At 36.5% G+C, this 12,435-nt stretch overlaps 1 protein-coding gene across 4 annotated transcripts; it reads right to left on the bottom strand.

The window, feature by feature from the left end:
* Positions 1–9,130: 9,130 nt before the first annotated feature.
* LOC112017914 (F-box protein At5g49610) lies at positions 9,131–12,074 on the bottom strand. 4 transcript variants are annotated; one of them, XM_024050385.2, is made up of 3 exons: positions 11,891–12,073; positions 10,442–10,684; positions 9,131–10,064 (listed from the first exon to the last, which is right to left on the bottom strand). In XM_024050385.2, exons 2-3 carry the CDS (start codon positions 10,641–10,643, stop codon positions 9,298–9,300), a joined length of 969 nt encoding a protein of 322 aa, XP_023906153.1. In that variant the 5' UTR covers positions 10,644–10,684; positions 11,891–12,073; the 3' UTR covers positions 9,131–9,297. The 4 variants fall into 4 exon arrangements, with proteins under 4 accessions (XP_023906153.1, XP_065619649.1, XP_023906149.1 ...); XM_065763577.1 differs by having other exon boundaries at positions 9,131–10,288; XM_024050381.2 differs by having other exon boundaries at positions 9,131–10,291.
* Positions 12,075–12,435: the final 361 nt, after the last annotated feature.

Below are 12,435 nucleotides of genomic sequence, written 5' to 3' on the forward strand. Positions count from 1 at the left end.
CAAATTGAACAGCCTGTAAAGAAAAAAAATGTAATGATTAGAAAAAGCAGTCATAACCATAATTAAAAAAATATATATTAAAAAAAAAAAACTTACCAATGCAAGGCCCCTCTTCAGACTTAGAAACACTTCATGTTTCTTCATGGCCCTTAAGTCGACCATGTCTCCAGGCAGCAACATGACCTGCTCCACAATATATGCCACATATCCAGCTCTCCTCTGCTAGAAGTCCCTTATTGAGGCATTTAAAGGAAGAGGAGACCCATTTAGCATGAATGGAGGATTCTAAGCTGGGTAGAGGGAGGAGTGGGGGGCTTGGTTTGGATGGCCGTCTCGGGCACATTACCTCCTGTATAGGACTCCAGTAGATCCAAAAGGCTTGTTCTAGACTTGTGTTGTAGCACCATTGCGTTTGAAACACTTGAGGTTTCCTGGAGGTTGCTTACTTGAGCTGGGGGAAGATGGCTAAAATCACTAGCTGGTGCTTCTGAGATTGAGGCTGGTTGAAAACCTCAAAGTCATCCTTAGAGTTTGAGACTTCAACCACTTGGTTTCTTCCTTAATAGCTGGTTGGGAAGGAGTTGCTTCTTCCTCGGCCGTGTGCTGAAAGGGTAGTTCTACTTGTTGTATGCCTTCTGGAATAAGGCCCGCGTTAAGAAAACCTAGTACGACGATGTTGATCTAGTGTAGATGGATGTCTTTCGCTTTAATCACGTACTTAGGCACTTGGAAGCTAGACGATATGGAATAGTAGCCGAGGATGAGGTGGGCTGCTCTTAATTGTCCGTCTTTGTGAACAAAGATCTCGGCCTTGAGTATTTTTGTGAAATTAGGCTCGTTGACAAGATTCAAGTTCGGGATAGCAGAATATTTATTTGCAAATTCATCAAAAATCAAAAACATTATTAGGAAACAACACAAGTAGAATAAGAAACAAGTTGTAAATAACAATAAAAAAAGGATAAATACAGGAAAGATTAGTAAGCAAAAGGACGCTGTTAGAATAATACACCTAGACCTAAAATACCCCACCTAGTGTCCCTTCTTGTGTTGGACAGTGAAGCCCATCATGCCACTTCCCTGAGATGATTAGATCATCTTTATCAATACCCTTGTTAGACTCAGGGAGACACGATATGAGCCTGACTATGGGAACTCTAGTTTTTAAGTAATACCCTTGCCCTGTTAGTTTGTGATGATTGTAAATCCAATTAACATCATGGTAGGTAAGGTTCACACCCATCTTCTTATTAAGGGCATCTACATTACCTAAAATCCTAAACATATTAGGGGCGCACTAAGTGAGGGAGAGCTCATGAGTAATAAGATAATCCCTAGTTACTCTACCCATAGGGATTCTCATCCCTCCCTCTATAAAAGCGATCACAGGGATTACTACTTGTCCCTCTTGCCTCATGGCATACCGCTCCCCTCGACAGCAATACCTAATGAAACCCTAGGTGGGATACGATATTGAGCTTTAAAGCTCTCTATGCCCCCCTGGGTGTCTACTAGGTAAGCAAATCTACCCATATGAAAAAGAGTTGAAAGTAATAGGGAGATGAGGTGAAATTAAAGGGGCCGAGAAAGAAAATGATCAAAATGAAAAAGAAGAAAGAGAAGAAGAGAAGAAGAAAATACTAAGGACAACTTACGAAAGGAAAGAAAGGCTCATCGGACTAGTTCTTGAGATTTGAAAATGCAAAAAGTGAAACAATCGGAGTCTTCATGCCATATATATATGAGAGGGAAAAGCAAACAGGAGAATTCCTGCCTAAGTCCCCATAAAATCTTCCACCGTTGGATCTCCATCGTACCGTAGAACATGGGGAACATGGAGCCGCAGAAAATAAATGCAAGCGTGACCCAGATGCCAAATCGTCAAAAGCGTGCTTTTGGGTAGCTGAAGAGACACCTGCACAAATAGAGATGACGTAAGAGCAGAGCAGAATAATTGCTGTAATATCGAAATCTCCCCTTTTTTCGGAGAGCAAAAGAGTGAAATTTTGAGGGGCTATTGTAAGGATGAAGGGCCCAAGAAGGTATATTGAGTTGTGGGCCTTGTCCGAGGACAGTTAAACCTTAACGACGATGTACAAATCAGTAAGTTATGGAAGGATTTTGGTCATAAAGGTTTGGGAAAGTAGTCTGAGGAGAAATGTCTCCTCAGCTAAGCAAAGTAAAGGTCATAGGTTCGACCTGCCATCAAGAACAACACATCAAACAACTTTATTGGTAAAAATAAGCATCAAGAGAGAACTGGATAAAGGGAAGCTGAGAAATATCTAGAAGAAAACTGCTATCATTGCATTAAATGCTGTTCAGCTAACTCCCTAACCACATTTATGTGGAGGTGATACCTGAATAGTAGTATTCAGCATTACGGCTACCCTCAAAGACTTTAGAAAGGTGCTGATGGGACAAGGATCAAAGCTAGCAACTTGATCTGCACATGGAAGGCTGAGATGAAGCAAAACAGGATAATATAAAGAAGAAAGACCTCAATACAAGGGTATCATCTGAGAATCGGTAGAAAAACACTGTTGCCACAAGAACTATAATTGTACGTAAGTTCAAAAGAAATATATATAGGAACTACTTTCCTCAAACTTTGTCGAGGAAGATTTTCTTTGCATAAAACTTGTTTATTTTCATTTTCTCACCATCTTTAACCTAGTGTGATTGTTGACTAACTCATTGAAGTCCAGTTTCTAGCTCACTCTCTACAAATTCATTGTATTGAGCTCTTTGGGCCTTTGTCCTTTTCATTTTTGGGCTTAGGGACCATAACGTGCCCTTACATATATATATATATATATATCATTGTATCAAAGTTGTCACTAAAATATTTGGAGTTTATTGTAAAAAAAAAAAAAAAAAATTTGTTGCATAAACTTATTACCTCAAATTTTATTGCAGCACCTTGTATCAACTGTTGGAATAAATTTTTTTTCTTGTGGTGTAGGTTGGGAGATTTGGGTTTGGGTTAAATAAAAAAAATGAGAGGAATGGATATTGATATGGGTTTGGTTACTGGTGAGAATCAGTGGGTATTTGATTTGGGTTTGGGGTTTGAGATTTGGCTGCACTTTTCATTGTTTGGTCGTGTGTTTTATATGATGTTTTGAAAATGACATGATAACATGTAAATGTGAGCTTTTGTATAAAAAGATGTATGCGAAAAAAAAAAGATGTGTCTATGTGTTTTCTACTAGAGTAGTTGTGTGTGTACAAATCTAAGCATGCAGGAATAGACAAATTTCAAATCTATAGGAATTAGGCACATACACAAATTCACAAGGTAAAGAAGCTTTGCAGCTTAAACAATATGTGTTAGGCACATACAAATCCTCCTAGCCGTTTCCTTCCCATGGCTTGCCTTTTCTTTTTCTTTTGCTCTATTCCGTTTCCTCTTAGTTTGTGCTAAGTTGATAATGGAAAAAGTAACAAACTTTGGGTTAGACTTTGAGCTAAAAATGGAAAAAGAAAGATGAAAGAGATAGAACAAAGTAGTAAAAAAGTGTATTGGGATGTTTTGGCTCTTCTCTATCTTCTCTCTTCTGCCCTGTCTTGTGTCCACATTTTTTTCCCTTTATTTTTGCTTCCATGTGTTGCTACCTATTTGTTATTGTTGGTTGTTTGTTGATGTTCTTGTTGAGAAAGGAAAGGCCTTTTTTTGAGTTCTTTGGCTTGATGGTAGAAAGTGTTAGAGATATATTAAACATATTAGCCCAATATAATAGGCCCAAGGCCACTCCCACTTGTACTAGTGGTCTAGGGTTTAGTCGCCTATATATACTCATGTTAGGGTTCATTGTAACACAGGTTATTGTACTACACTTTTACATAATAAAGATGTAGCCCTTAAGGGATTCCTCCGTGGATGTAGGTCGCCAAGGCTGAACCACGTAAATCTTGTGTTCTTAGTGTTCCTATTCTATACTTCCTCTTCCGCATCTACTCTAGCATACACAACATGGTATAACACATCACGTTGCTCATAATTTATTTAACATGGTATCAGAGCCAAACTTCGTTCTTGGCTTCAAACAAATCATCTCTAACAAGCAAAGAAGAATATCATGTGCACACCATCATCAGAAGTCACACATACTTCTCTGCTGGATCTAGACTCTACGGCATCTCACAACAGCTATGGCTTACTGCTGTGTCCAGATCCTCAAGCCCAAGCAATCTGTGCCTCTTCCTATCAGATCTGTGCAAATCCAAGATTCGCCTGATAAAAACAACACTACATACGTGCCCCACGGCCTCCCGTGAGCAAAACCTAGAAGTCCGGTCTCTAATAAATGCTGCACGCGCCCCCATGTGTAGACGCAGTTTCTACCAACTTCTCCATGCGCTGCCGCGGATTTCACAGGTTTAGATCCTTCTATAGTTACACACGCCGCCCTAATGGCCTTGTAGCCCGCCAATCTGTAAACCTGAGAAATCTAGAGCTCATCGGATGTTACATGCGCCCCTACGTGCCGAATGTTCTCTACCTCTCCTCCATGCATCGGTGGACTACTCGTATGCGCTATAAAGCCACGTTAGCCCTAGACACGTCATCAACCACGTCGCTAGCCACATCAGCAATGTCGCCTCATTAGCACCACGTCGCCTAGCTGACCGTTGACTTGGACCAACCCAACCCGAACTACCCGGATCTGACCCGTGAGCACTGACCGTTGACTTTGACTAGGTCTCGTTGACTTTGACTTTTGCGTTGACTTTTGACCAAAGTCAAAATTTCCAAAAAGGCCTATCTTGCTCAGTTTTTCGTGTAGATTCCAATTTTGGACTCAGTTTCTTCATTTGAGGCTCTGAAATTGGTCAATTGGTATATTCTTTATTGTGGTTTCTTCAAAGGCATTCTTCAAGGCATCTCCAAGTGATCTTCTCATGCTTATCCAACCTCAAGTCTTCATCGAGCTTCTGTCTTGAGTTTGAGGGAGGGTGTTAGAGATATATTAAACATATTAGCCCAATGTAATAGGCCCAAGCCCACTCCCACTTGGACTAGTGGTCTAGGGTTTAATCGCCTATATATACTCATGTTAGGGTTCATTGTAACACATGTTATTATACTACACTTTTATATAATAAAGATGTAGCCCTTAAGGGATTCCTCCGTAGATGTAAGTCGCCAAGGCTGAATCATGTAAATCTTGTGTTCTCAATGTTCCTATTCTATACTTCCTCTTCCGCATCTACTCTAGCATACACAACATGGTATAACACATCACGTTGCTAATAATAATATTTAACACATCACATTTTTTTTCCCTTTATTTTTGCTTCCATGTGTTGCTACCTATTTGTTATTGTTGGTTGTTTGTTGATGTTCTTGTTGAGAAAGGAGAGGCCTTTTTTTGAGTTCTTTGGCTTGATGGTAGAAAGGAGGGAGCTTTTCATGTTTTTGGTTTTGTTTTAGAGGTTTTGGTCTTTTTGCTTGGGTTTTGGTTTTGTTTTAGTGAGTTTTCAATGAGATTGGGCTACTATTTTGTGTTGGTGAAAATGGGAAAAATGTGGGATTTTAATAAGGTTTTTGGGGTTGTTTATGAAGCTAAACAGTAGGATTTTTTGGTGTGTTTCTGGTTTTCTGTTGTTATTTGTGGTTGAGGAGATAGTTTTGTTTAAAAGGAAGGGTTCTTCTGAGTACTTTTGGGGTTCTATTTTGAAGGTTTGCAATAAGGTTTGGCTGGAGTTTTGGGAGCTTTGAGAGGCTGGAAAATGGTTGTTATGGGGTTTCAGGTAGAGTCTACGGGGGGGTTGTTCATGTATTTGGTTTGGCAGGGGTTTTTGGGCAAAGGTTAGAGATGTTGGTGGAGGAGAATCAAACGAAGAGGAGAATGCCCCTGCCAGTCGTGGGACAGAGGGAATTTTTCTTAGTGTCTGTGCCTCCCAAGGGGTCGATGAATATTGTGGTGCCTCCTAGAAAAAGATGAATATATTGGTCCTTTAGGTTTTGGATACGATACGTCACCCTTTGAAGTCACTGAAATTTTTTTAACAATTAGGGCAGACCTTAATTTCCCTGTGCATCTTGGATTGCAATGCCCTTGAATAACTATAACATGGACTTTAGATCAACCATTAATAACTTGACATGCCTATTATTTGAAAGAAATTAACTTTATTTTTGAATAAACCACATGTATGACCTGATAAAAATAACGGATCAAATATGACCAAAAAAATTAAATGGACCGAACTGCTACCATTAGTATTTAATTCTAAAAATATCAAAACAATTGTATTCTTCTCCACAGAGCCCAACGGCACACTTGTAAAGAAAGCTAGCCATGTTTTTTTTTTTTTTTTTTTTTTTTTTTTTTTTTTTTTTTAAATTTTTTTTTTTTTTTTTTTTTGATATTAAAATTTGTATTAATATATATCTTTTTTTATACCAAATAAGGATAAGGATACACTATAAAAAAATAGGTCTACATCCAGTTGTAGCTCTAAGTGTAAAAAAAAAGGTTAAAAAATAGGCTGAATAGTATAATAGGGCTCATGAATAGTATCAAAAAGTGCAGTGGGGCCATGAATAGTTGTAAAAATAAACTAAAAATGTTAATAAGCTAAATTTTTTTGTTAAAAACAAAGCTAAATATGTAATTTTATTTCACTTTTATGTCTCTCTCCTCCAAAAACACCAAAATAAAATAAAATAAAATAAAATACAAGATCAAATAAGATAAAAAATAATCCAGCGAAATACTTGCATCATGGGATTTCAAACCATAGGTAGGAAACTTAAATTTCGATCAAACCTCAAGTGGGTAAAATGTCAAATTTCAAATCACAAGTAGGCAACTTAAATTTTGGTTAAACCACAAGTAGGTAAAATGTCAAATTTCAAATAACAAGTATACAACTTAAATTTTGGTCAAAACATATATGGCTAAGTTGTAATTTGACACCCTTGTTTTTTAAGGTGGGCAAATATGAATTAGAGAAAAGTAGTTGTGCCGCTGTTACTCTTGCCTTCAACGGCGTCGGTTTGGAATTAGCTGTCGCGCTTCTTCAACATTGTTAGAATGAGCGAAAGGCGAGAGCTAAAGAAGGAGGAGGAGGAAGGGTTTATCAGGACACCAGAGGAGAGAGGTAGTTTATTAGTGGGAAGTTTAAATTTTAAGTTAAGAATTTAATTTATTTAAAAAGTAATAATGAGGTGTAAATTTGTGGAGGCTGCAAAGCTAAGATGACACAATATAAGAAGATCAACAAATAGTCAAAAGTTTCGGTTATATAATATTTATAGATTATAAATTATAAATTATAGACTAGTTGGAAAGCTATGACTTGAAAAGTGGGAAGTAGGTTGTTTAGAACGTAAAGTGGTGTTTGTAAATTATCATCCCAAATCTATCCTTCATCACTGAACTTACAAATTGCTCCATTATTAATTGAAGCCAATCCAAATATCAAACCCTATAAATTGGAGAATTCGGATTTATCCATGCGGTGGACTCATATACTCATGAATGTTGGGGCACCACTTTCTTTTATATACAAAAAATCCTTGTGAAAATTGACAGTTAAAGCTCCCATTCGCCTATACTCCTCCCAATCCCAAATCCCAGCCCCTACAATTATCATCATCACCCTCTCTTCTCCTCCGTCAAAATGAACTGACGGTGGGCCGAAGCTACTGGCGCTGCCAAGGTAAGCACAACACCACCAAAGCGTGGGGTTAGGTGATCGGTGTGACAAGCTTTGTGGTCAATAGAGAAAAGATCTATGGGTTGGTTAGGATATACTTGTTGACGGGTCCAGGTTTTAGGGGAACTAAACATTATTATTATTATAAATAGTCTGTTTTAGGTCTAGCACAAGAACGCACAATGGCAAATTGACAATCATCTTTAAAGGAAAACTCTTGTTTACCATATTTGGAATGCAATAATCATCAAGAACAGGAGTGAAAATGGAAAACCTCAGCCTATATAGTAAAATTTCCCCAACACTTAAAATATTGTTTAACACAGAGGCTCAAGATGTATCTGAGTCTGAACCTTTGCTGGTGAATCTGTAAAGAAGATACTTGGGTATCCCACCTCTTAAAATGCACTTGAACCTTCAATACAAAACTGACCGTCAGGCATAAAATTTCCATTGCCTAATCATAACTTTAAAAGATGGCCTCCCCTCCGTCTTTTTGCCTCCAAGTCCCGATTAACCACCAGCAAGCTTTTGCAAATTATGTAAATAATAAAATTTTACAAACAACATAAATTGTCCTCATAATACTTATAAAAATATATATAAATAAATAAAAGAATTTTCATCAAACTTCTCTAACAAAGAACATAAATAAGACGTATGGGGGATGACCAATTGTAACTAAGTATTAACTAACTTATAAGAATAAACTTTGACTCCAAACTTTATTAAGGCTATTTTTTACAGACACGGCTTGTGTCTAGTGCATTAGTGCACTGGACACAATCCCAACCCATTTTTTACAAACCCATTTTCTAACAAATTATAAGACTTCTATGTGTATTATTTAAACAAGTCATAAATATAGTCTCTTCAACTACCGCTTAATAGGTTGAAGTAAGATAGCTCTAAATTTGTTTGAAGCCAAACTTTTTTCAGTCTATAATAACATATATGATAACTTTAGTCTAAGATAAAATCCACCAAGTTTCTATATCTTCAGGGTTAGGCTACTCCCAGGTCAATTGCCTACGAGTCAGCACTCTAAAAAATTTGTTTGACCCACAAAGAGATATTCAATCCACGAAGTTTCTATTAAGCATTTTACAAACTAATTTTATAAATGACTAACAAAGATTCAATCAATGTCAATTCAATAAAAGATTTGCTGCTCTCATTCTATAAAAAACATAAACTATCCTTAACAAACATTTAAATTTAACGGGTTAACAGGCAAGTAATAGAATTTTGCACAACTAGGCATAAACAAGTGTTTAATCTAAGGTCAGGATATCCATATACAATATCAACAAATGCGATTATCACCAAACCAAGCATCCTTTTAGGTTTTCATCAATTTATATTCAACACAAGACAACCATATGAAAGACTTAAACGCACACTCGGTAAAAAATGAGATACCAAAATTAAAAAAATTAAAAAATGATAACTTTAGCACTTGATGCAACAAACATAAATATGCCGGAATAGTTAAGATGGTAAGGATTAAGGAAGTCAAATATCTTTGTACATGCCAAAAAACCTAAGGCTTCATTAAGTTGGTAGGCTGATGCTGCCAATTCAAGCAAAAGAAATACAGATAATTCCAATTCAATGGGCACCTGTTTAGAAATGTGGTGACCTTACAGGTTTGATTCTTTTTCTTTTTCGCCTTCCTTGATAAGAACTAGAATTTGAAGCAACAAAACCACGGGAACGTTTTAGCCCGCCACTCATTGCTGAGGTAGCTGGACATGGGAGCACAGTTGCTGGGACTGAAATCAAATCATCAATGGAGTTCTGTTTCACCTTTAGAAAACCATTTGCTGCCAAGGTAGCTGAGTATGGGAGCACAGTCGCACGAACATAATTATAATGGCCCAACAAACTGTCCAAAAAAGAGGCATGTAACATATAATGACGTTTTAGGACTCTGTTCCTAAAATTATATGACTCCAACCTGCCCCATCTCATCATATAAATAACCTCATCATAGAAAGTCAAAATTCCTAGTGCTAAATAACCAGGTGCAAAAATATCATCCTCAGGAATGCACACAACACGAAACTGATCTAAATTCAACTGGTGCTTAAGGACCCAATCAAGTTTGAGACGATCTTTTAACATCCATACTCGAAGATCAGACTCATCAACACACGCGTAATGAAGATACCCATCTGAATCCCCAAGGCAAGCGCTAGTTTGAACACCATCTCTCAACATCGGACCTGGTGCTATGATCACTCCAGACAGCTCTTCTTCCAGATCAAAAGTGATTATTCTCTGTTTATTGGTCAACCAATAAAACCTTCCTTTGATATGAATATATTTGTTCTCATTAAGATCGTCCTTGCAGTGGCAGACTTCCATGGAGGTTTTCCATTTTCCAGTTTCTGAGGAGTAAATGACGAAGGAATAAGAATTCTGGTCATATTTTTGACGCTGAATGCTCACCACTTTAAAACATGAGGCCTTGTTTGATGAAGAGCCAAATGGGTAGAAAGCAAATGCAAAGATGCGACCAACATGACAATTAGTGGGTCTAAGGGAAATCCATTCCCTTGTAATTGGGTTGCAAATGAAGATCACTAGCATTGGTTGTTCCAAAGTTTGACGACTTCTACAACAAACAAGTCCATTACTGGAACCCATTATGACAACTCTATTTGCAGGAAAACTATTTTGTATCATAATTGAAACACGAAGGTTGTCTTCAAAAAAAAAGGTCTGCAGGTACTAAAAAACGACGTCCTAAAACTTAAACGATCACCTGTAATATCATCACGCTGCTGAATAAGGAGGGTTGTGATGCCCCTGAGTTGGGACCTTTGGTGGTGAACACATAAGAAGGATGGATCAGATATAAGGTTCTTCCACCTCCTGGAGACACACTTGAAACGCGAAAGTTCCAAAGCTGAAAATCGGGATAATATTTCCATTGCAAGATCATCATTTGAAAAGATGACTTCCATCTTTCTTTAGATCAAAGACTAGAGTCACCACAGGAAAGCTTCTGCAAAAGATATAAATAAGAAAATTTTACTAATAAGATAAATTGTCACTAGAATCTTCTGTCAAAAATATTAATGAAGAATAGAAATAAAACTAATTGACTTAGTGAGGTGAGATGAATGGGGACAACGCTAATGGACCATATGTCAATCGCTGTTGATTGGTGTGTGATAATGTCTATGATTTGATTTGCTCCAAATTAACATTTTAAAAATCCATCAGGTTCCTACATCTTTCAGGCTGATCCCAGGTCAATTGAATTGAGTAGAGGTCAGCCCTTTTGTAGAATTCGTTTGATCCTTTTAGGGCTATCCAGATAGGTTATAATTTTCATAGAAAGGACTCTTACATTTAAACCATTTAGCACTGAAAATTCAGCTCAAAAGTAGTTCTCCATAATTTACCAAAATTCTATTAAGGTGACAAACTCAAATCTGCACTAGAAAGATTTCTGTAAAAAAAAATTCTCACAGTAACTTTACTTAGAGAAGTCCATTTATATTGAAACATAATTCAATATTAAAGCTATGGATGTTAACTTTCAATCTAAAAGTCCTAGGCTTCCAAAAAGAACTCTGTTGTTTTATTATTCCAAAACTAGGCTTTGATATCTGTAACACATTTTTAATCATAACACAGAGAAGGAATTACAAGGTAGACAACATTGCAAAGAAATTTTATAACTCGTGAAGTGTTAACACAAGGAGTCATACACTAATCCTAAACAAAATCTGGAATTTTACACACTGGGAAAAAAAGGCTTGAAAAAGCTGAATAAGTAACTTTAAATCTAATATCAAGATACACAGATGCAACATGAACAAGAGCCATTGTACCCCCATACCTTAAAGCTTCTGTTAATGAATTATTCATCAAATTTAATCAAACTCATGTCTAAAATCAAACGTATTTAACTTCTTACTCTAATACCCCGATTATCAAATCAAAACGCCCAAAATCGCAAATACATAACAAACAAAAAAATATTACATAATCTAAGCGATCAAACTGTTTATCAATGATTAATAATAATAAATAAATAAATAAATCAGCCCTTAAAATCTTTGAAACACATTGTATAAACATGCCCAGTCAATCAAATAATGTATCGCCCATAATCTAAGCAATACTAAATCAAATTAAATCATAACCATAAAAAAATAAAAAAATAAAATAAAAAAGAAGAAGAAGAAGAAGAAGGCTTTACCTTGAGTTCTCTATGGAAAATCGAATCTGTAAAGAGACAAAAACTCAAAACTTTAGCGAGAGAGATTGGTGGTAATCCAGCCCAACTTTGAAAGCCCCATGTTTTCTAGGCTCTAAGAATTTCGGAATTTTTATTTTGTTAAGGTCATTATTTTGGAGTATTCTACAACTCTGCACAAAACAAAGCTCAAATGATTTATGGGCCCATTATCTCTGCTCATATCACTATACTACTATTTGAAAGCCCCATGTTTTCTAGGCTCTAAGAATTTGGAATTTTTATTTTGTTAAGGTCATTTTTTTGGAGTATTCTACAACCCTGCACAAAACAAAGCTCAAATGATTTATGGGCCCATTATCTCTGCTCATATCAATTTTTTTCTATACTACTATTTAAAAAGCTTTTTTGTTTGGATTCTTCAATTTTAATACTTAAATTACTCTCATCATATGTCATACTCACAAGTTTTTAACTAACGAAGATAAATATATAAATTAAAACTCTTATACTTTATGACCCACAAATTCGCCAATTTCTCTCATTCT

Source organism: Quercus suber, unplaced genomic scaffold, assembly GCF_002906115.3.
Source record: "Quercus suber isolate HL8 unplaced genomic scaffold, Cork oak 2.0 scaffold_514, whole genome shotgun sequence".
NCBI lineage: Eukaryota > Viridiplantae > Streptophyta > Magnoliopsida > Fagales > Fagaceae > Quercus > Quercus suber.

What these genes read in the sequence shown, in the direction of transcription:
- LOC112017914 (XM_024050369.2), bottom strand. Translation starts at nt 10,362, where the DNA reads ATGATACAAAATAGTTTTCCTGCAAATAGAGTTGTCATAATGGGTTCC.